At 38.9% G+C, this 26,002-nt stretch overlaps 1 protein-coding gene across 1 annotated transcript; it reads right to left on the bottom strand.

Annotated features, from left to right (window-relative positions):
* Positions 1-462: 462 nt before the first annotated feature.
* vstm2lb (V-set and transmembrane domain containing 2 like b) lies at positions 463-25,272 on the bottom strand. The gene is made up of 4 exons (XM_030730080.1): positions 25,020-25,272; positions 3,622-3,791; positions 1,817-1,861; positions 463-1,575 (listed from the first exon to the last, which is right to left on the bottom strand). The coding sequence occupies exons 1-4, from the start codon at positions 25,132-25,134 to the stop codon at positions 1,324-1,326; spliced, it is 582 nt and encodes a 193-aa protein (XP_030585940.1). The 5' UTR covers positions 25,135-25,272; the 3' UTR covers positions 463-1,323.
* Between the last annotated feature and the right edge of the window lie 730 nt (positions 25,273-26,002).

A 26,002-nucleotide genomic window follows, 5' to 3' on the forward strand; every position in this document is an offset into this window, starting at 1 on the left:
TGTTTGTGTTGCACAGTAGCTGGCAGCAAAACACAACCTGTCAGTTGTTTGTGGTGGCACAGAATATAATGCAATGCATGAAGAAAATCCTTTGTTTATCCCATCTACAAATGTGTCAGCTTACACACTGTAAAATGTGACTGCACGCTCCCAAACCACAGAACGTGATTCCCCTCCCAAGAACATGATTTACCTGTAATCTCACCAGCAAACATAAACAAGAAATTAAAGAACAAAGGCTCAACTTGATGAAAATAAGACTGTTTTGTCAGTCTTTTAACATGCACATCTGACAGGTATTTTTGTTGAAATCATGCACTGTAAGAATATCAGCTCTTTTAGCCAACAAAGATAAAGAATCGGAAGTTTTAAGCATTCACAAAGAGCCAGCCTGGACACCTTGAAACGCACTTAAATTCACTGAAAACTTTGCTTAATAAAACACAAGACAGAAGGCCAGTATCACAGAAAGTAGTTTATAATTCAAAATGAATGCATTTAACACAAAAAATACTGAACAGTAGCAACAGGGCAAACACAGTCAAGGAGTGATGTGACAAAAGTTTAGCCACAAACTTATATCTTTGTTTAGAAAATGATGGTAAAAGTTTGATGTGATTTACAGATTAGCTGAGGTTTTAGGGATTTAACTTAGTGGAGACAATAAAAGTCTACACAGCAAAGAGTGAATATACACAAGAACTGATATCTTGATGTGATGAGGGCGTACACTTGCATTGTGACAGACATTCTAGTTGTGGGTTTAGAAAGCTAAACATATACTTTTCCTTCAAAGCGTCAAAACAAGGATTACACAATTTGAAACCAATGCTCTCTGAAAAGTTTTCAGATAATGAAAAAGGTGTAAAATTATTCTGTTTTTCTTACAAAGCATTTGTACTGAAATACTGCAGCTTTTGGAAAATGTTCAGGTAGAAGACAAAAGGAGGTACACTGCATCTTCTGTCTGTATCTTAGGGGTTTGTTTTTTTTAAATGACATCTACAATAACACAATAAAACTTCTTCTTTGTCATTACAGCCTCACTGTTACATTAAGATAAACTTAATGCACAGAGATGACGAGCAAAGCAGCAAAAGAAGTCAATCAGATGTACTGCCAGCAAAACCATCCCCGCTCTACTGGCACTGAACAGCAGTGGAATTCAAATAACAATATTAAAGAGCGACAATCAAACCATGAAACACAAAGGGCCCCGTTAGGAGTGACGTTTCAGCCGTGTGGTAAATTAGGGTGTTGATGAGTGTCCCTCTTTACAGAGTGAAGTCATGAGCATGCAAACTGCCAGGCACGTTGCCCATTTTAAAGCACACAGCTCTCATCACAGTCAGATTGATGGGGCGAGTGTGGGTGACTACCCCGTGGCTCATACTCGACGTCCTCTGAGCCCTGACTCCGCTCAGGCTTCACCCGGAGGTAGGCCCGAACGCGGTGGTGCTGCGCCACGGTACCGCTGTAGTCAATCACACGGCACTCGTATGTGCCCTCGTCTTTTGGTTTGACGCTGGAGAGGCGGAGTTTGTGGGATATGTTGCTACCGGCCACTTTTACCACCTAACAAGGAGAAAAGACGACGTATTCTTATTTAAGGCTTGTTTGATGAAACTTAGTAAATGCTGCTACTGGACTTTTTCCAATTTTCCTTTTGGTGAAATGTCAATAGAGCATCCATCAATGAATAGAAATCAGTATTACAGAAATCTATATGTCATATATATCCATAATCATAATAATGACTCTCAATAATTTCAATAAGGAATTTTCTAGGTGGCAGCTGATACCACATCAAACTTACACTAATTTTAGTGGCATCTTTGGTAGTCTCCTCCAAGGGTACAACCTGCATGGAAACATGGATGAAGAGTTAGCAGCAGAAAGCAGACTGAGGCAGCTTTTTTAAAAAAAAAAAAAAGAAATCTCATTCTTTACAGCATCTCACTGGAGGAACGGTAACAAACATGACTGATGTTTCTGTAGTCTTTTTTTTTCTTTTAAAGCAAAGGATTACTTGTTTGAATTGCTTTTCCGGTGTAGTTACCTGGTTCTTGAAGCTGAGGTTTACACGTGCATGTGTATACGCATGCATGCAAGCACACACACTCCACAGTGCCAAGCATGTAAGCCTCTGAGTAGGAGTGTGTGTGTGATTGGGTATGCAGAGGCAGAGGTATTCTTTTGGGCATAGGTATGAATTATGCATGGAGGAGAAAGAGATTTTGAAAATCTATTTCTTTCTCAGCACCAATTATAGTGTCTAGAGGCACAACAGGGGAGCCCGACTCCCCCCCCCCGCGTGATGGGAGAGAGTCAACCTGTTCCCCCACTGCTAGCAAATGCTAATCAGCAATTATACCTTGGTTTCCATGCCAGAGGGTTTCTGCCATTGCATTTCCCTTTGACTGATATACAGTACCCTTTAGGTTGAGTCCAAGTGGACCTGCCATAAGAAATGAAGTATAAAAATTGAGTTGTTGACTGCTGTCAGTGCAGTGATAAAACTGTGCACAATGATTTAGGTTGCAAGAAATCATTTTTATAACGTATGCTCTTTTGTTTGTTTTGTTTTAGGGGCGTTGCAATATATCTTGCACCTTTTAACACCAGAATGATTGACCAAATGTTTGACATGGCATGAAAATAAAACCAGCTGGCGGTACATTTCATGCTGCAGTATTAGTGCAATCGCCTGCACAAATTCAGTGGTTCCCAACCAGTTTTTGTTAAGATTTATCCCCACAAGTTGAACTAAGGTACTCCTTCACCACACAAACATGCTGTAATGAATGGATTATAACTCCCCTGTTAACACCACTTATTGTGTTAAAGCTAACATCAAGGTTTGACTTTGACTGCACTGTGTGTAATTCAGTCATTCGTTTGTATTTATTTCGTTTATAGAAGTCAACTTTCTGGTATTCTACTACTTAGCTATCAGGACGCACAACCATGATAAATATCATTTAGGTAAAACTGATTCTATAGACCCGCGACCTTGAACAGGATAAGTGGTAGAGACGGGATGGATGGATGATTTTATAGATACGCCTTTTAAAAAAATGCTGTAATTTGCAGCTTGACCTTATGGTGGCAGTGCTGCCACTCACAGCAGCACAAAAGTGTTTCATTTGCCTGTTGACACACCAGCATTGTGGCAAGGTTACAGATTTTTTCTTTTTTTCAAGACAAACACTTGTGCCATGTTTTTGTGTGTTATTTATTTGCAGAAGAAATGTTTTACAAGCAAATAGTACATTTAATGGTGAAACTGTGAATGTTCAAGTTGTCCTGGTCAAGTTTGTGTTCATGCTACATTAATATTTGTTAATTATTTCAAATTTATTATTTTGACACATTAATTTTTACTTTATTACTTCTAGCTATTTTTAGTTGTTTGTTCATTCATTTCTAGCCAAAGTACCATTATTTCATCTGCAATTTGAATAAAGATAAATGTTTTTAACAATTAACGTATGTTGTTTGTTTGAGTTGAGTTTAGTTTGTTACGTTCTGAGTTTTTCCACCTTCACTGGGCTACAAGTGACTCCAGCTGGAAATCACTTCACAAATTCAAGAAAAGAACGTTTTTTCTCAGCAGCTTACATTATTAGTCGTATAGGGAGGTTTTTCTTGCCAGTCTCTATGGTCCTTGATGTACCACCACTGGATCTCCAGGGAGTAGGAGGGAGAACCTGCCCCACGGAAGGAACAGGCCATCTCTACATCCTCACCACTGTGTGTTGTGATGTCGTGTGGGATCTCTGTAAAGAGTGCTGCAACAGAGAGAGAGAGAGAGTCAGAGAGAGCGAGAGAGAAAGAGACATGGACTTAAGATGTCCCCAAAATGACAGAAACATTATTTTTCAGAGAGCCTCGTGACAATGTGTCATTACTAAGCCTCAAGGACAAGGTGGTGAAACCTAAGTAAATATAGTAAAGAGGAATTCATAGAAAAAAAATGATATATTCAACTAAACAGCAAGTGTTTTTATAGGTCTGTTTGCACAGCAGTATAATGCTTATAATCAGGTTAGTGTCAATCAGTCAATCCTTCATTTGACCTAATTTGCTTGGGATGCTCACAGAAACAAACATGGGCATTAAAAATTCTTAATGTGAAACCTATGAAACACATTCACAGTAAAAATCTTAACAGAATTAATTGAAACCAGTTAGTTAAAGCAGTAAAAGTGCTCAGATTAAAGATACATTAAGGATATTAAAACATAGATCAAAAGAGAAATGGCTTCAGTGGGTTGTGCTTTCCTTTGTAGCTGTTCGGACAAAAATAAAATGCAATCAGTGGAGCAAACAGGCAATAAAATGAGCTTTTCTTAAGATATCAGTGAGCTGTTTTGAGCACGTTAATAGAATACATTAAATTGTTGGTAAAGCTGACCAAGCTAAACGTTGTACAGACACAATAATTAGGCAATACTTCTGCACTCCAGTCCCACATGCATCAGATCATCCACCTATGCTGAGAACATCATGTCTGAGATGTGGAAAATGAAGCCTGGCTGCAGCAGTGACGGATTTTACAAACTCAGATTTCATTATCAATGACTGATAATTTCAATTAAATAACAATCATTAATTTCAATCCTCTGATTTATTAGAAGTTACTACGCTAATGTGTATAAGGTCTGAGTACACAAAAACATATTACACCCAGACACCGTAACATGAAATGGGATTTATGCAGCTTTATAAATCAAATCAATGCCAACACAATTTTGAGGTTACATACCATGAAATGTTATTTAATTTCAGTCAGCTTAATGCTGTGCTGGCCATTAAAATTAGAATATAATTAATATACTCTAGAGGGAAAGTTAATGCACATAAACCATCACAGGTGATTGATTAAATGCAACTGAACAGTTCAACATTCATGCTTGTTTTGGCTCTGCTCTGGTTTTTTTTTTTTCCTCATCACCTGGGGCGGGGGGGGCATCTTGCTTTTTACAGATTGGTGATTTGAATTGTCAGAACAACTGTTCAGTAAAACTGTAAAAAAAAAAGTACTGGAAGGCCTATTGTTGTATTTGAAGATAAGGAAAGAAGGATTCTATCAGGTAATATTTGAAATCTTATCAAGAGAATAACTCTGTCAGAAAAGTAAGCAAGACAGGAGTTATTGTATTTGCAAGTGATATTCATTCTGCATTCTGCAAAGATGAAAAATCGGCTCGATGGAAAAAAGCTGAGAATAGGGAAACAGGAAGAGGCTTTAGTGTCGTTGGACTGACTGGAGAGCTGTGCCCGTGCACCGCTGCTTGCAGCTGGGCCGCGGCCTCATTTGTCAGCAGGAGACCTACTGCAGTTTCGAGCCTTTGCGGGACCAAGAGGGGTGGAGGAAGAAGAGAAAAAGGCAGAAAAGTAGGATAGACAGAACACTTTGTGACCAAGTTATCTGGCCTGTATAGTAAATGTGTGTAACAGTGTAATCAAGAATGCCAAAACAATGATTTATACTTGTAAGTGACAAACAAGCCTGAACACACCCAACTATGCACTATGCTATTAACATACAGTTGCAATGTTTTTTTTCAAAATCTTAGGCACTTTAAAAATGTAATAAAAAAACAAAAAAAATAGATACATTTAAAAAAACGTCAACACGGACAGTGATGTCACTGTTCACTTATAACATCAGCTGATAAGGCTACATACTGCCAGCAAGAAAACTACTGAGGGATTTATGCTCCTGTATTGGTGTGCATTTACATTATGTGAGTTCCTCCAAAAAAAGACCAACAGCATGTGTCCTGACAGTGATGATGATGCTATGAGCAGGTAGAATCTTGACTGGCTTAATTGGTGACTCAAAGAGGGAAGTGAGAGACAACAGAGCTAACCACAGAGAGAAAGAAACATGAAAAACATTAAATCAATAAGGCATATGTACTGTAAAAACCACAGAGAATTTTACTATAAAGAAGCTCTTTGTGTATTATGAGCAAAGTTATTATAGTTTAGTATTTTTTAATTTGTTTTTATTTTCATTTAATTTTGACTTTTTGTCCTTAATTCAACTTATTCATCTCAGTCTTGTAGGCATCCAGAGTCCCAACAAACACGTCCATCAAAGTCTCAGCAGGCAAGTTGTAATTTTTACCAGTGTAACAAATATTGAAAGAATTTTTCTCTCTTTTTTTTATTTTATTTTGTTTTCCAAGTTCCCAAAGAATTCTTAGTTCTAATTTTTTTCAAAGTCTTTTATTTTTAATTTAGAAAATTGTTTTTTCACATCTAGTTTTAGCTTTTAGTTTCATTTTAGTTAACTATAGTAACCTTGCATTATGCATGTCTTTTCTGCAACAGAGGCTAAGCTGAAGAACCACCGCAAACACAAACAACCAGTGACATTACCAGTTGTTCCACAGATTTTAACACTGCCCCCTGGTGACAATACACAGATGCAACTTGCACACTACAGTCTGCAAAGCTTTGCAGAGCACCAGCGCACAACAATTTTGGCCACCTAAGAGTCTACTTTTATGCAAAGCTGAGCCATGAGACTGTTCTTAGACACAGTGAAGTTTATCTCATATGCAAAAAATGTTTACAGTGACAGTGGCTTGATGCTACTGGTATTCAGCACCAGCATTTTTACATTACATATTTCAATGCAATTCTATATGTTTGGATACTTTTCAGTTTGAGCCAAAGACATCTGGACTGGAAAACCGCATTGCAAGCTTTACAAAGACTGATTTCTTGCAGGATTGGTGTTTTAGTGTACAGGGGTGCCTTTGTAGCCTTGGATGTCTTATCTCAATACCAAACATATTGAAAAATATCGCGCATTGTGTCTCACACAGCCACAGATAATACTGTGCTGCATGGCCCCAAGTGATTTTCTCTATACTGCACTCTCCTTCAACCACAGCTGTGAATACGACACGTTCAACAGAGACTCTTCCACAAGGTCCTAACGTCCTGGTTTCAGTATTTGCTCTGATAAAAACAGCTTTTACATTGACAGACCAAAAACCCAAATATAGACACATTTACTTTACTTACATCTTTGAAAAGCTTCTGAGACATCTCCCAAATGAAATAACTTACATTCAAATACTTGATACTTTACAAATATTATTTATTTATGACAGATAAAAGAGCAGAGACCACCCTGTATGTGCTGTACGGTATCTCATGTAAACAGAGCCCATGCAAAAGGTTTAAAGCTTAAAAATACAGTCTGTAACAAAATATGCTGACATGATGAAAGTGAAATTATGAATAAAAGATAAGGCTTTAGCTCAGGTTGAAATGTCATTGTGGACTACAGAAATAAGATCCACTGGGTAACAGCTAATTCTGTCTCCTGTATATTTCTACACGCACGACACAGTACAGACATTTTATAAGCACTGTGTCCACTCTCATTGTAATGTGAAGATAAAATGGCACTAAAAAGAAAAAAAACCCTTCTATGGACATTATTGGATTTTGTTTTTAAACTTTATAGATCCTTTTTAGGACACATGAGTTACACACATCTGAACAGAAAAACAGAAGGAGGTGCAGATCTACGTAAAGCAAAAGGAAACAAAAACTGTAAATGTATCTGCAGTTTTTTTCTTCTGATTTTGCTGCACAGTAAGCTGCATCTGCTGAGACCGTTTCCTGTAGTGCTAACTACCTCTTCAATGCCAGTGCAGACTGCAATCACAGCAGGCACGAAGATTAACTGTAATCTGATGGTGCATGCCTTTCTTGGTAGGAAACCACAATAAAGCAAATTCATTTTGAACAGATCAAGTCTGAGAGATTCAGAAACAGCACCTGTGAGAAACTTCTGATGATTGTTATAAAGTGAAAGGATCTAGAAAATTGTAACACAGTGAGGCCTATAACCTCTGCCAAAAACCAAAAAAAAAAACTAAATATTTTTGAGAAAAGACATCTTTATGGTTTCATGCCAACGCAGCTCAATGTTCTGCAATGAAAAGCACTCTATAAGAGCATACATCTCATTATTCAGTAGTGGCACTCTGCCTCTCAGATCACTGATGAAGAGCACAGATGTCAGGCAAAGCTAATAACAATGTCTCGTTATATTTCAACATATGGTGCCACAACTGAAGCCAGGAAAGGAAGAGAAGTATGCCACGTACAAAATCTAAGAGCAAAACAACCGAGGGTGGCATTTCAATCATCTGGGTTTTCTTACTTAATGCAGGTTCTTACACTTTTTTGTCCTCCAGATACAGTATCAACAGCCAGCGGCAGAGCACTGCAGCATGTGTCATTTGGAAAAGACTGCAACACTGCAGGAAAAAAAAAGCTGTTTGTGTGACATATTGTACAAAGAAAAAGACACAAGGCAAGTAAGCACAAAAAAAGGAAGTAACACACATTTTCTTAGTGCTTTATTAATTGATCAATATATAGGTATTAATACATCCATCCATCCATTAATTCGCTTCCACTCATCCTGTTCAGGGTCGCGGGGGCGCTGGAGCCTATCCCAGCTGTCATAGGGCGAGAGGCAGGGTACACCCTGAACAGGTCGCCAGCCTGTCGCAGGGCCAACACAGACAGACAAACAACCTTTCACACTCACATTCACACCTATGGGCAATTTAGTGCAGCCAATTAACCTAATCCCAGTAAGTGCATGTCAACAGCCTATTAATGTTTTTGAATCACACTGTAGAAGGAGTCTAAAACAGTGCAAGAATTATATTATCCAGGCGACACGGTGGTGCAGTGTTTAGCGCTGGAGCTCACAGGAAGAAGGTCCTTCCAGTGGTATGTGGCTGTGTGTAATTTGATATAAATAACATGCACTTCTCATTAAAATTAAAGGAACACTTTGAAAACTCATCAGATCTCAGTGGGGAAAAAAAAATCATTCCAGATATCTATACTGATATGGACTGGGTAATTTGCTAGGAATTAAAGGATGCAACATCATTTGATCCATCCATCCATTCACTTCCACTTATCCTGTTCAGGGTCACGGGTCCCAGCTGACGCAGGGTGAGAGGCAGGGTACATCCTGTACAGGTCGCCAGCCTGTCACAGGGCAGACAGACAACCATCCACACTCACAATCACACATGTCAATTTAGAGTAGCCAATTAACCTAATCCCAGCAAGTGCATGTCTTTGGAATGTGGGAGAAAACTCATGCCAAGGGCCAAGGTGGAATCGAACTCAGACCTTCCAGATGTTATTCTAACTGTGAGGCAGCAGTGCTAACCACTGTTGAGGTATTATTACTGCAAAGGCAAATGCAAATGTAACAAAAATGCAAACACTTTAATTTGAAGTCTTTGATGAAGAGCGCAGGCTGTGAAATGTCAAAAGCTTATCTTACATGACACGGATGAATAACATTCCTGAATGAGCATGGGAAGCATGTCAGACCAACAGTTGAGCTAAATAACTTTGCAAAAACCTTACATTCTGACATTGACTGGATCATGACCGGTCAGATAGTCAGTTTTAAAAGGAAAATGTCAAAAATGTTAGATTTTTTTTTTCTTTCAGCCAATTAACAGTTAATGATTAGCCAGTCAGAGTAATAATCAAGCAATGAATCATTATCAAGTAGGGGTGCAACAACTATTTTAAGTCAGCTTTCAATCAACCTCATGCTGAGCTGATGTTCCCTTCAACTATCTAGCTAGCTAGATCTGATAAAGTCTGTTTCTGAAAGGGTTCTTTAAACTTATAATCAAAGCAGAGAATAAAGGAGAACTCTTGAAAAATTACTGATGCTAGCCGGGTCTCCACAGCCACTTAAAACCACAGTGTCTGATGCCAAAGTCAAGTCAAGGAGAAAGCTGCATGGGGAATCCTCACACACTCCATCCGGAGCTACAGTAGCAGTACAGGCTTATAGCTGTAAGGTGTATCTTGCACTTTCCCATTTCCCCAGCCAGCCAATAACACCCTGATCCTGTAAAGGTACGATTTCCCCTCAATTTTCCACTTCTTTCTCTTTCCTTCCATCTCTGTCTCACCAGCCCACCAACATCTTCCTCAAATCTCTACCTACTATTATTGAAAACAACAACAGCGTTTTTACTCTTCTATCTCTCTTTTCTATTACCCTGTCATTTTTACTTTCTAACTATTAAGTCTCCTTTCTCACTTTCCTCCTTTCTTTAATTTCGTTCCCCTCCTTACTATCTGCTCGCTGAGTGGGCAGTAGGTGTCTGTTGCCGTTCCAGTGTCTAGCACAAAGAATTCTTCCAACACTCTCAAGAGTAGCTCACTACATCTCCTGGAGCCTTGCCCACTGGCTTTGGCAGGTGTTCAGCATCCTGGGAGAATTATCCTGTGTGTAACTCACTGTGTGGTGCCCTATGGCTTGAATTCAGTATAGTGTGTGTGTCTGAATGTAGATATGTAGATTTGAAACACAGTAAAAAGATTTAACATATTTCTCTGTCACAAATTGATAGTAATAATGCAGCTGTGTTTCTGCTACATGTTTCAATGCACAAGTTTTCCTAATAGAACAAAATCCACGCTGAGGGATAGGCAGAGAATAACGAGCAGAGGAGCTTCTACAAACATCATTCCACAGCATTTAACATCCGTATGTTTCCGTTTATGTAATATACAGCATGCACACATTAACTGTCCGGCAAATCTCAACAATTCAAAAAAGATAAAAGGAGAAAATAAGAAATCATTTACTGGATAAGGCAGGAAAATGGCAAGTGGAGAAAAACAATCCGTGATTTTTCATATTATTTGGTGACAGCCTAAGAAAAAAGAATATCATCCATCCATCCATCGTCACTTATCTGCGTTTGGGTGGCAGGGGTAGCATAGAGGTCCAGACCTCCCTCTCCCCAGCCATTTCCTTTAGCTCTTCTGAGGGGACACCATGGCATTCCCAATCCAACCCAGAGATGTAATCAGTCCAGCATGTCCTGGGGCTACCCCGGGGCTTCCTCCAATGCCTGGAACGCCTTGCTTAGGAGGTATCCAGGCATGGCCCAATCCACCTTGACTGGCTCTTTTCAATGTGAAGGAAGAGCGGCTGTCCTCCAAGCCCCTCCCAAATAATTGAGGTCCTCACCCTATCTCTAAGACTGAGCCCAGCCTTAGTGTAGGAATGTAGATCGACCGGCAAAACTGACAGCTTCGCTTTCATGCTCAGCTCTCACTTCACAACAACAGACCAGTACAGCATCTGCACCCCAACCTGTCTGTCAATATCCCACCACTGTCCTCTCACTTGTGAACAAGGCCCAGAGATACTTAAAATCCTCAACTTGGAGCAGCAACTTGTTCCCAACCAGAAGTGGACACTCGACCCTTTTCAGACTAAGAACCATGGACTGGAGGTCATCATTAGATGAAGCCAACACAGCCACATTGTATGAAAAATCAGGATCTCTGCAAAAGCCAGAGAGGAGATCCTAAGACCACCAAACCCAACACTTTTCACCCCTTGGCTGTGCCTAAATTGTGTCCATAAAAATTACGAACAGACTCAAAAAAGAAAAAAAAAAGGCTCAAGAAATGGAAAAAATAAAAATAAAATTTTTGTTAAAATCTTTGAATCAATGACAATGATTTTTTCTTCTTTTTTTTCCTGTAAAAAGGAAAATAGTTCCAAAGTAAAGTTGGACACATACTATAGGATTTTTGACTCTTCCAGATAAAAGAGCCACTTGAAAGAATTAGGGTGACATCATAATCCTACACTGATGGGTTTAAAGTTGGCTTTCTTGCAATTTAGTTCTCAAAGATAGAAAACGGGGGGGATCTGACAGTGTGGATGCAAATTAAGTCTACTAAACAATAATAATGCATTAGTCTTATATAGCACTTTTCTAGACACTCAAAGACACTTTACAATTTCATACAATTCAATTCAATTTTATTTATATAGCGCCAAATCACAACAAACAGTCGCCTCAAGGCGTTTTGTATTGTGGGTAAAGACCCTACAATAATACAGAGAAAACCCAACAGTCAAAACGACCCCCTATGAGCAGCACTTGGCGACAGTGGAAAGGAAAAACTCCCTTTAAACAGGAAGAAACCTCCAGCAGAACCAGGCTCAGGGAGGGGCAGTCATCTGCCGCGACCGCTTGGGCTGAGGGGAGAGAAAAGACATGCTGTGGAAGAGAGTCAGAGATTAATAACAATTAATGATTAAATACAGAGTGGAGTATAAACAAAGTAAATAAGGTGAATGAGAAGAAACATTGCATTGTGGGAACCCCCCCAGCAGCCTAGGCCTATAGCAGCATAACTAAGGGATGGTTCAGGGTCACCTGATCCAGCCCTAACTATAAGCTTGATCAAAAAGGAAAGTTTTAAGCCTAATCTTAAAAATAGAGAGGGTGTCTGTCTCCCGAATCCAAGCTGGAAGCTGGTTCCACAGAAGAGGGGCCTGAAAGCTGAAGGCTCTGCCTCCCATTCTACTCTTAAGTATCTCAGCAGTCTGAGAAAACCAAAGCACTTTGGTTTTAAATGTGCTACAATATAAATATAAATACATTTTATATTTATATTACAGTAGACATACAGGACCAGTCAAACTTTTGACTGATCCTGTATAAATAAATAAAATGTACTTACTTATCATATAATGATTGCTAAGAACTCATACTCTGTAGGCACCTCTAGGAAAGCTAAGTTAAAAATAATATAACTGTGTCATATTATATAAATTTATAATATTAATATATAAATATTGCTGATGCACACAAAAAAAAAATTCTCTCTGAACTCGACTGTAGTTAATTTGCCAGTGATAATTATCCATGGCAATAACCATAACTAGAAGGCTCGTAAAGACTTCTGTCATAATGTAAAATGTATTTCATGCAAGAGTGCAAATAAATACATAAATACTGGTATTTGAAGTGTATTAATTGATTCAAAGAGTTATCTCATGCATTAAATAAAACATGCAAGAAGATATTCTGCTCTCTATAGCTGCCACCTTCAAACAGGGACTATGGATTTAGCATTACTTTTTCCTGTCTACTTACCTCAATAGCTGGAGATGCCTGACCTTTTCTGATTCCTTTTTTTGGTAAGCATTGTCGGTCATGTTTTAGTATTTTACATTCTCTCCCAGTCCTGAGACTCACCTTATGACAGCTGGGAGAGACCTCAGCCCCCATGCAACACTAAACTGGATAAACAATGGATGGATCAATGGATATTCACTTCCACTCTGTTAAAGTTACTGCATTACATTCTTTATACACGCTCAACATTTCTTTTATCTCTTTCAATTTAAGAGCCCTCTAGATTTTCACTTGACAGAAACTCTCCATTTCTTATTATAAGAATTATTGAGAACATATGGTACATAAGATTATCCATGGATATGGTATTAATCCTTGACAAGTCCTTATTAATTGACAACTTATTATACCACACAAGTGAATATGTGAAGGACAGACACAAAGGTGGAGAGTGGTAACATAAGGGAGGCCGATCGTACAGCACATTTAGGTAGAGCAAAGAGATGTGAGGAGGATGTAGCGGCTGGTGAAGATGGTAAGAAATCAGAGATCATTCCAACATCTGATCATGTAGTTGGTTCTAGTTTACTGATGTATGTAAACTTATCTCTGTGTCCTGCTTACATGGAAGCCACAGTTCAACCAGTACTACACACTACACCTGTAGTGGTGTATCATAGCATACAATGATTCAAACATGACAAAGTGCAGTTAAACCCTGCATGATCCTCGTTGCTCAGTAGTAATTTTAAATGGAGCTATATTTATGCCTCTCCCAATTTCACATCTAACTAATGGATGGTGTTTCTTCGGTTTTCCATCAAGGAGCTCAAAAATTTTTTAACTGAACTCTGGCATATTGATACATTCTGTCTGATTCTAATGTGCAGTAAGTCTTTTTTTTCCCCACCGCATCACACTTTCTTAAGTCTATGAATACTGGGAATAAAGTCATTTTTCTATTGTAAGTAAAACATCATTATTTAATGCAGGGACTGGAAGCACAGAGATTTCCTTTTACTAATTTCACTTTAAACACTCTAAATATGAAAAATGAAACCCAGCAATGTATCTGAATTTATCTGCATTTTTTTTTCTTTGCAATAACTATCTCGTAACACTTGATAATACAGCCAGAAAAAAGAAAGAAAGAAACCAAAGGGGGAAAAAAAAACATCTGGGTAAAAAAAAAAAAAAATCAGATTTCACACTCTAGTTTAACAATTCACAATCTTTTAGGGGGTCAACTCAGCAACTCACTTGTGCACATTCTGCTTTATGATCAAAAATGATGTACCTTTATTGTTCTGACTAAAGAAGAGATGAATACAATGGAAGGAGAAAAAAATGCCAAATCGCTAAAGACACATAAAGTCGCAAAGATTGTAAACTCTGCAGACAACTTGAGGTGAACACAATAAATGAGAATATTTAAACTTTATTACTGCTAAATGCCCTTCATTCTCGCTTAAATCAATGCTGTCAAAAATATAAGCAATATACAGTGTGTGCCATTCTGTAAGCTCAGACCCTTTATCAGGTTTTGATTAGCCATCTGACAGCTGTCAAATTGCCTCCAGTTAGCTATGCAGGAGCCCTTCTCAGCCCTGCCTGTGAAACACGACTTGTTGACAAACAAATTGTCTGCTGGTGTGCAGTGTGCCAGTGTCGGGCCGTAACAAGCCTGCTCAGCAGACATCCAACTGTTTCCTGACTTTAATCACACAAGCATCACCAGAAAATCAATCAAATAACCTTGGTAGAATGCTAAATCAACACAAAAGCCGACTGCATTGGTGGATTTTCATGGCCCCCGAACTGGCTGAGAGAACAACGAGAACGTGCACTTCTGAAGTGGATATTGACTCCCAGGGAAATCTTAAGCACACTGGGTTGTCTCATTTATAATGCTATATAGCTGGCAAGGAATGAGTTTGCTTGGCTTGGCCTTGTCTTAGTATGGATTTTCATAAAGGCAGTGCTGTCGGAACCATCCTTTAAGCAGAGGCAGGGGGACGCTTGTCTGAAGATGCAAGTACAGTACATGCATTTTTAAAGTGGCCCTCCTTGCCATTTTTCACTTTATTGCTTAGAGAGCAACGATAGAAGTGAGCCCATGAGAACACAGGGGCAGCTGCTCTCTAGCCACCAAAGACTCATTAAAAATGAAAAGAGGAAAATAATGAAAGAAAACAATCCAGTGGAGGACATAAATATATAAACAAAGGCAAATACATTGTTCATGCTCCAAAGAGACTATACTTTTCTAGTAATGGTGAATATTTTTCAACTTCAGGTCTCAGGCAAAGTGACAGGGATAAATCCAGTATGAGTGGCAATGTAAGGTCAATGCATCAATCCTCTCTTTCTCTCTCTCTCTCTCTCCCTGGTATGGAGGAGCTTGAGCCATTTGAGGATGACTAAATTACAGGCGCCTCATTAGCATGGATGAGAAGCAAGTGTGACACCCGTATCTTTCCTTGTCCATGCTTGTATGCTTATGTGAGCAAGCGAGAGAGAGAGAGAGAGAGAAGCTTGCAGTTTAAGATTGTCAGCACCCCTGAAAGCTTCTGGGTTTTTTTCTTTGTGAAACCATTAAAGGATATGTTGTTCTATATTCGTCTCACTGTCAGTTACTTCAAGAGATGAAAACCAACAATCTCTTGGTTTTTCCTTTGCTCTCCTCAATATGCAGTTGTTCCACCTAAGAAGGGCTTACATATTTACCTAAAACAGCCTGCCACTGTAGTTTTTAGTTCAATCAGGACGACTCCAGTCAAAGAAAGATTCGTATCTCCACCTGAAACGACGTACATATGCACAATCATGCATATAATCAAACAATGCGGGCAGCAGGGTGGCGTGGTGGTTAACACTGCTGCCTCACAGTTAGAATATCATCTGGAAGGCCTGGGTTTGATTCCACCTTGGCTCGGGCCTCTCTCTCTCTCTCTCTGTGGAGTTTGCATGTTCTCCCCGTGTCTGTGTGGGTTTCCTCCCACAGTCCAAAGACATGCACTTACTGGGATTAGGTTAATTGGCTACTCTAAATTGCCCATAGGTGTGAATGACAGCATGATTGTGAGTGTGGATTGTTGTCTTTCTGCCCTGTGACAGGCTGGCGACCTGTACAGGATGTACCCTGCCTCTCACCCTGCGTCAGCTGGGACCCGTGACCCTGAACAGGATAAGCGGAAGTGAATGGATGGATCCTAGCAAATTACCCAGTCCATATCAGTATAGATATCTGGAATGATTTTTTTTCCCACTGAGATCTGATGAGTTTTCAAAGTGTTCCTTTAATTTTAATGAGAAGTGCATGTTATTTATATCAAATTACACACAGCCACATACCACTGGAAGGTTAGAACCCAGGACCTTCTTCCTGTGAGCTCCAGCACTAAACACTGCACCACCGTGTCGCCTGGATAATATAATTCTACAGTGTGATTCAAAAACATTAATAGGCTGTTGACTATAAACTGCTAAAGCCAATATGTAACACTGGGACACAAACTTCAATACAAGAGCAGTAAATTTAGGTCAGAGTAATATCACAAACTAACCACCTGCTATTACCAGTTTTTTTTGGCCACAGCAGCGTTTGTTAGGAGTGGAGAGAGACAGGAAATGGGGGAAAGACACGCGGGCAAATTGGCGACAGGCCGGGACGCGAACCCACGCCGCCCGCACCGCAACACGGCATATGTATGTGGTCGACGGCTTCACCACTAAGCCACCCAGGCGCCCCTATTACCAGTTTTAATTCATTTTCTATATAAACAAATACATTTATATAAATATGTAACGATGTATACTTGTAAGTAATTTCAAACTGAATTTCTGTTATTACTGTGGCCCCCCTTGGCTGGACTTTAAGAGCCACTGATCTACAGTATTATTTGTTTAGGGGGATCTGATTGTGATGTTGCGAAGCAATGCAGTGCAAGTGGTAAGTAAGTGTAATCAAGTACCTTTTTCTAATGTGTCTTTACGTGTAGGGTTTTTATGTATTACTCATCTTAAAAATTACTAAATTAAAAAAAAAAATGTCAGTGAATCATGTCAAGGTTATCTTTTTTCAGTTGCTCCTGTTAGGGGTCACCACAGCAGATCATCTGTTTTCCATTTCTTCCTCAGTCACGCCAACCACCTGCATGTCATTTTGACAGCACACCGATAAGTCTCCTCTTTGCCCTTTCTCTTTTGATCTTGCCTTGCTGCTCCTTCAGCTTCCTTCTCCCAATGAATTCTGTCTTTCTATCTTTCTCACATGCCCAAACCAAATCAATCTTGCCTTTCCTACTTTGTCCCTAAACTGTGAGCTGACACACTCATTCCTAATTGTGTCACCTCAATGTAACTATTTACACTCCAGTGTAAAATATGTATTCAAGAAGTAAGAACAGAAAGTAGATTATGATTGCAATGTATAGATGCCTTACAGGTGTAGGTGAAAGCATATACTTGCTTAAGTTCTCACTTCTTCAATTGTGTCTATTGAGAATTTAGAGAGCAATACAGTATATAGATGCACAGCACAGAGTATTGAGAAAACTCAGAAAAAGACCACAGTGGTTATGTGGCTGCTCTGAGCCTAACTCCAGGGCTGCTTTCATGTGTCAGTCCAGTCCTACAGAGAGATATGAGAAATGATGCCTGGTAGCTGGAGGAATTGTAGAAATCCTTTTCTAAGTTAAGTGCAAACATTTTTCACCTGAAAAGGTGCTGCCTTACGGGGACAGCTAGTAAAATCGGGTTCATTGACTCAATGGTGCCATTTGAGTCACATCCATAGGGCACTGAAGAGAAGAAATGATTCATTAAGAAGGAGAAGAAGAAAAAAAAAACTGTAAATACCAAGACATAAAAATACAGCTAAACAACATAACTTTGACCAAGGTGAATGTAAATAGCCCGTGAACAGAAACCCCCTGAGAGAAGGGATTTCACTAATTTGATGAATGGGTTTAATAATCAGGGGAGCCCCGAGGGAATAGTAGGTGAAACAACAAAAAGCTGCAGCAATAAAGAGACCTGCTGCAGATACAGATATTTATCTTGATCTTTGAAAGCTTTAATCCTGCATCCAAAAACGACCTACTGAGAGTTCTCTTAGATTGGCGACTATGACACAACCCTTTAGGGATTACAGCACTTTCAAAACATCTTTCAAAATAGTCAAGTGGTACTTTTTTAAAACCTTTATGCATATATAAGAAAAATATTATTATCACCTTGCGTTATTGTGCCAATAGATTTCTGTACAACAGCTATGGTACAAGTGACAGCAAATAGCCAAATGCTGGAAATAATTACACTGATAAACAAAAATTTTCCAGAATATCAATAAAGCTGTATTTGGGCCAAAATCAGCTGTGGGGCAAACAGGTAGGAGTCTCCTTGGGGAAATTATCATTTACTGTGAGCCCTTCAGCCTGATTTCAAGGTGGAAGTTTAAAATAATGAAATAAGTGTGGAGCCGGCATTCAAGCAAGCAGCTGTCCGCCTGTTGCCACTGATACACCAGGCCTGTGGACTGAATTTTTCATAGCCCTTGGGACACAAGACTCGGAGGCTATTTCTGCGTTTCCTCCCAGTATGTGGCTACATGAAGTAGCATGTGTTGTTGACAACACATACCAGGGCTCTGAGGCATTTTCGAGATTGCTCACCGTACTCCATCTGGAGCCCAGGGTAATGAAAGACAACATTATGTTCTTTTCGTCTATGTTGCCCTTGAGATCCTTTAAGTAATAGTGTCTGTGTTTTCCTTGAGTTGAGTGCAGGAGCCTTTGCTCAGCATGTCCAGTCTACACAGTTTCGGTAAACTAAACTGGACATTGAATGTTGCTACATTTGCTCTTCAGTTGTTCTGGAATTAAAAGTGGCTGCATAATATACAGAGCTTGTTAAACCAAGAAATCATAATCACAAATGTATTATACAGTGGAGGGAATAATTATTTGATCCCCTGATGAATTTGTAAGTTTGCTGCTTTACAAAGAAATGAACAGTGGAGGGAGCTGAAGCTTCAAGCTGTCCAAAGGATTTCGAGTTTCTGTAAAGAGGAGTGTGCAAGTGTGCAAACCTGGTGACCAACTACAAGAAACATCTTACTGCTGTGCTTGACAGCAATGGTTTCTCCGTCAAGTATTAAGTCACATTTTTCTTGGGGATCAAGTACTTACTTCATTGAATGATATGCAAATCCATTTATAACTTTCATGTAATTTTTCTGGATTTTTGGTTGACATTGTGTCTCTCTCCATTAAAATGAAATGACCATAAATTAGAGACTGTTCATTTCTTTAGAAATGACCAAACTTGCACATTCAACAGGGGATCAAATACTTATTTCCCCCACTGTATGTTCTCAACCCTCTTTCAACCCTCTTCATTAAGCAACCTTGAATGTCCACAGTGTACACTGGGGTTGTCACAATACTAGAATTTCAAGCTACCCAGGAAAATATTCAACACGATACCATTTTTAATAATGTGGAGGCAAAAAAAAAAGACCTTCCCAAAAAGTTGGTATTTTTTAATTAAGATTATTATAATACAAACAATATTAGTGACAATATTTTTAAAATATATTAACAACTGTAATGTGTACATAATGTAATGTGTAATAATAATAATAATAAACTTTATTTGTATAGCACCTTTGAAAAACAACATTATCATCAGGTATAGGAATACTGGCAGTACAAAGAGATTCAAAGCAAGGAATAAAGAAAATTAAAAAATTTTTAAAAGGAAATAAATTAAAGCAAATTTAAATTTAAAAAAAAATTTTAAATCACTAATCGAAATGATAAAACTATTTCAAAGGACAACAAAGAAATAACTCAAAATGAAGGTACAGAAAAAAACCTGCTTATACAAATATGTCTCTTAAAGGGATTTAAAAGACAATCTGATCTCCTCAGGGAGATTATTTCAAAGAATACTTGCCCTGACAGGAAAAAAAAATTTTTTTTTTTAAATCTGACCACTCCTGGTTCTCAGCCAGGCTGTGGACCTCAGGCTATGACCTATGGGGTGTCTGATGTCAGGAGAGCTGAAATATACTTTAGTGCGAGCCCCATGAGGACCTTAAAATTCAACAATAAAATCTTAAAATAAATTCTAAAATTAACAGGTAGCCAATGAAGAGAAGCTAAAGTAGGAGTAACATGTTCTCTTTTTTGATTTTGGTTCTTTAAAAATATATACATACATGACAAATATTTTAAGATTATCTTTAGATAGTACCAAAAACAAACAAGCATAAAAGACAACAGTATTTTTAGGTTGAGGTAGTGCCGTGCTTCTGGTGACCACAGACAGTAAAAAAAGATGGATGTAGCTTACTGGTCAGAAAAAATGAAGCAAATGCTGAAACATCTTAAACCTATATTCTATATGAATGCCAACAGATGGTGATAGTTACGATTGCAAAAGATGTCTGGTACTGAAGTCTATGGGAAAAAGGCTTACTTTCTTGACCGCGAACACGCTGTTGCTGAGTAATGGTGGTCTTAGTTGCTCATTTTGGGTCATCCTGAATCAACCATTAAATCTATTTTGTAAATCTAGGTCACACCACCGTTTCAAAAAGTTGTTGTTGGTAAACTTTTTGTAGCTTCAATCAAAGTCTTTTAGCACAAATAATTGGATTTTCCTGTTAAATTAACCCTGTCTGTTAACATTAGAGAGAGACAGTAATGTAACATTTACACTAACTCCCACAATAATGTTATCATTTTATTGACAGCCATAGCTGCTAACCACTATCTCAATGATAACTCAACAGATGGCTAATGTGGTTATCAAATATAGGTAACATTGGCTGCTCCTTTATTTACTCAGGGGTTGCTACAGTAGATGTATGTTTGATTTGGCAAAGCACTGGATGCGCTTCCTGATGCAACTCTCCCAATCATCCCGGGTTGGGCCCGGCACTGGGAGTACACCAGCTTGTGAACCCCTGTGGCTGGATTTGTGGCTGTCGGGTAATTGCAGTTATGTGCACACCAGCTAGGTTAATGTTTATGATAACTGTTCAATACTTCAGTGTTGTTGAAAAGGGAGCTTTACTTGACCTCTCACAATTCCTCCTAAATATTGTTCAGTGTTGTGAACGTTAACTACTTCAGCTGGTAGTGAGGGGACAGGCTGTGTGCCTGCCTGTCTGCAGTGGCGGCAAAGATAGCGCTGTTGGTATCGACACTGTTGCAAGTGAATAATGTAATCCAACAGTAATTTTTATTATGGATTTAGTGTTTTAGAATGGATTTTTTTTTTTTATTTGAGAACCCAAGTGTACACTACTCGTTAAAGGATAAGGCTACAGCTCTCAGACTCATCGATGTGTTATAGTTTGGAAATACTTTCCTCCTTGCATTTCAAGCACCAAATATTTTTTCTCAGACCATTGTCATATAGCAAAATCTTACCATTATTTGAGTGCATCAGGTAAAACAAGGAAGCTCTCATCATGAACAATGTGAGATATTTTCACCTTTAATTGAGCAAATCACAATCTGTTATTGGAGAAAAATATCAGCAGATTAAATCTTTTTTTTTTAAATGACAACTGCTATTTTTTCAAAAGAAAATATTTGTTTTTATCAAAAGTCTTAACTGGTTAAACAAACTTTGATGCTTTAAATAACGTAACAAAAAGTACTTAAAGTCAGGCAAATGTTCAAAACTTGCTTTTTTCAGACAGATGTCTGTGAAATCAGGTGGGTTTCACAGAAAGATCAATACAACTGAGAGAGAGAGAGATGTTTTTTCAGATCAGATGTACTCCTGTCTCCAGAAGCTTCTCAACCATTGTTTGACTGCCCTTCTGTTTCCTACCAAGCCTCCACTAGCACCCTCTGCTGTGACAGCATGACTGTACAATCTGTTGCCCCCCCACCTCCTGCGCTGTCAAAGCGCCATCAAATTAAAAGCCAATGCAAACTGGCTTAGCTGGCTGTCCTCATTAAGAGGACACCAAGCAGAGGACTGGCTGAGGATCTCAGGCACTTTGGAAGCCTAATGAATTGATACGCCCCCCACACTGTGAAAGCAGTGCACTCACAGTGCAGGATGAGCATTACCAAAGAACACGACCACTGCAACGTCTTAAGCTGGGAACGAAAGGTTCTCAACGTGTGTCGCGTCGTCATCATCGTCACTTTGTGTTATAAGTTATCCCCAAGACCCCCACAAGCAAAAACATATAGCTTCTTCCTCTTTCATTACTGCTGAGACCTGATCTTTATGTACTTGTGGCAGGTAACAGTCATGCTCTGACACACGGGGCAAACAATGGGGGGAAGCTACTGATGCATCTAACAGGGGTGTTTGTCTTCATACCAAACCTATCATTTTGCATCATAGGTGATTCAATCTACACTTCAGCTCAGGTGGAAACTGGGGTGCAAGGGTCAGATGCACTGAAACAAATGAGTCAGGGCTAAATCTAACAAGCACTTTCCAGAACTGTGCATCCAGCCTCTCTGCTCTGCATAAAGGCTCGGCTTCCCTCTGTTTGAGCCATCTATCACAGAGTCTGATTTAAAAAACAAAAACTTTAGAGGATTAAATAACCACAAAGGATGCTGCAGCTCTGTTGTCCAGTGCTGGAGCTGCTGTTGAGCAAATTTGACATTAGAATGCTTCTAATTTGTTTTCTCAGTATAGTTTTTCAATCTTGTTAAACACAGGGGCACTCCTCCTTTTTTGCCTGAGAAACAGAGTGTTAACGAGCACATTACAGCCAATTTTAATTAACTCCCTTTGGGTTGATTTTCCAACCTGTCCAAGGCGGTCCATCCACTTGGAGCCACTGCAGAATTTATAGCGATCAAGCTAAAGCTAAAATGCTAAACACAGCAAGCTGAAGGGACACTCGGTGTGCGGTTACCACGCAGTTTAATTAGATAACAGTAAGGTTTGGAGCTGCAGGAGAAATGTAAGATTGCTATTAAGCATAAATGACAATTCTGTTCAAAGTTTGACAGTGTATGATGTTAATCCCAGATAAAAAGAGAAGACCCACAGAAAGAGAAATCAGGTCATTTCCGAGTTGGCTGAACTGACTAAACTGTGTAAAGATACAAATAACAAAACTGTAGTCTCAGTGACTAAATAATGTATGTATGTATGTATATATATATATATATATATATATATATACACATACATATTCAAAAGATTTTGTATATTCTATAGCTGCATGCTGTACTCGGTGAACTTTATTACACATTTAAATTTGAAGCAGGTTTTATCTGTGGGTCCGGATCAACATGTTGTTGGAGGTGCTAACATTTGACCCTTGAAAAGTAAAGAATGAACATACTATGACCCCACAAACCCACTTCAGCTACAAGAAGTCAGGAGGTATACTGTTAAATACCAACCCGAGAGGAGAACTGGACTAGTTTCCAGACAAGAGGCAGCCAGCTGTAAATATGAAAGATGGAAAGGTACTTCAGTACCATAACAGGGCATCTCAAGCCTCTACGCACATCCACAGCACAGGACAAGAACCTCACTCTCTTCTGGGTGAGTACTGAAGCTGTACTTTGTCTCTGGAACACAAAATGTGTACATCCTTTTGCATTTTTTTGTTGTTGTGCTTTGGCTTGTTATAATTTATTTTGTTGTACATCAAACTAAAGTACATTACTACATTAGTACATTAGTACTGGATTTGTTATACATTTCTACCTTCTCATACAGTAACTCTACTGTTTTTGCTTAGCATTATTATGTTTAATTTAATACCATACTTAAAGCTTTTTTTTTTTTTTGGATAAAGTATAACTCAAAATAAAGTTCTCAGAGAAATGTAAATCTTTTTTGCTTAATACTTCACAGTGTCTGAAATGTTAATACTTCGACATCACTGTAGTGGTCTCAGTTACGGGCAGGCTACCATTTCACTGCGCAACTCTGATTTTGAAGGGAGTCCGACCCTGCACGGTCATCCCGTCTCCTCTCTCCTCAGGTTCTCTGTCTGTCATTGCCTAGTGACTTGATAAAAAAACAACTTAAAATAATTACTGCTACAGTATTAGGATTTTTGTAGCCTTAGTTCAGACTAGAAATTGATCACCTCCAAGGTTGGTGGATTAAACCCCAGGCTGGATTAATAGCACTTCTGCCAAAGTTTCTGTAAGCAAAGCACTAAACTCTCAGATACATGCATATAATAAATAAAAGCTATTTAATTACTAAAAAGAAGTTTCAGGGTTTTGGTGAGCAGGTTAAAAAGCTGAATCAGTTAGGTGTAAAGAAAAATTAAAGACAAATGAGTTTATATTTTTAGAAATGAATGCAATGAGATTATCAGTGGAGCTGGTATGAAGTTTGTTTCAAACCCACAGAGATGCACTTACAGCTGTTTTCCTTTTTCTTTTCTTTTCTTTCTTTTTTTGGTCATTTCCAGGCAGACCAAACAGTAACCATGACTGCGTGGCTAAGAACCAAAGAAATGAAAGATAAGTGATTTTATTATAGCTTAGACCAGTCTTATATTTTCTCTGATATTTCTTTTTTTAGTTTATTTTGAGCTGACATTTAGGTGAGGGATATATTAACATTTACCAAAGTTGCAGCAGCTTTTTTGTATGCCAAAATAATGAATTGAGCTACTATGAGACATTATGATGAAATATCTTAATGTACACAGGCTTAAAAAGCCTTTGTGCTGCCCCTACTTTCTGTCACCCAAGTGTTTGTGTGTGTGTGTGTTTGTGTGGAGGGAGAAGATGGGGGCCTCTTAATGAGTATAGAAAAAAACAAGTTTCATATGCAGGGATATTAAAATCCTCAAACAAGCTCAAGCACGTTGGTATAAACACAATAAAACGTGATCAAAGTGCAATACATTGTTTTATTCAACCTCCCCGCCCAAGCGTAATGTATTTGAACTCATCACTGACATCAAATGTTCTCTAAACCCCACCCAAACACTTAAGAGTGAGCGCAATGAGATCTTCATCTTCCAGTCAAGCTACCTCCAACAAACACAAGCATGACACAACTTACCATTCCCAGAGATGTGATTATCCACCTCTCCGTGTCCGTCGTTGAGAGCTGCGTTAAGTTGAATGTAAAGTCCCGCGTACTGTAAAAGCCCCATTATCACTCCAAAAGCTCCCATTGCTTCAGCCGGTATTTAAAACAGTTATATTAAATGTTCACGTTAGATGGAGAGCATCGGTAACGATATATCCCCACCGGCGCAGAGCAGCCCTCGCAGACATACAGCTGGAGCTGGAGGACGCAGACGCTGAGACCCGCTCGGCTGTGAGGGAGGAGATGATGCGGCCAGCGCGGGCGGAGGGAGAAGCAGCGTGTAAACAGGTGCGGCGGCTCACACCGGGACAGTCAATTAGGCGGAGGGATCTGACAGAGACGTTACTGTCATTTTAAGTTTGTTCTGCACCCCCCCTTTTGAACCCCCTCACTCACTGCATCTCCAGAGGTTAGATAATAGTCCTCAGTAAATACATTAATGCATATTTAATGTAGGGTTTAGAAGCTGGCATTTGCTTGTTTCAGGCTACTGATTGGTGTATTTTTAAAGTATATATCCTTGCTTTACTAAGGAAGTTATAGGAATAAAAATAGTTCCAGTTAATGCCAATAAAGCACAACGTCAATGAAAGCAAAGTGTTTTTTTTTATGTTTTTATTTATTTATTTTCTAGTTCTGGCAATTAAAACAAAAACCCTATATGATGTTTTAAGGGTAATATTTGCTTTCCTCCTTGTATGTGCCATTACCTTATGGTCCACTTAAAACTCCAGCTACCATGCTATTAATTTTCCTCAGAAAACTGCAAAGAAAAAAAAGCAAAGAAACTATTTGCCTTTTAAATATGGAATTATAAAGTCTAAACTAGGACTAAAAAAAATTAAATGAACTGCTACCCTAATTACTCTAAAAAAATGGGCATGGCAGCATTGTGGACTGTAATGATCTGCAGTCTTAGATTGCCTGCATGGTCTAATGGTCAAGATGCAAAT

Source organism: Archocentrus centrarchus, chromosome 5, assembly GCF_007364275.1.
Source record: "Archocentrus centrarchus isolate MPI-CPG fArcCen1 chromosome 5, fArcCen1, whole genome shotgun sequence".
NCBI lineage: Eukaryota > Metazoa > Chordata > Actinopteri > Cichliformes > Cichlidae > Archocentrus > Archocentrus centrarchus.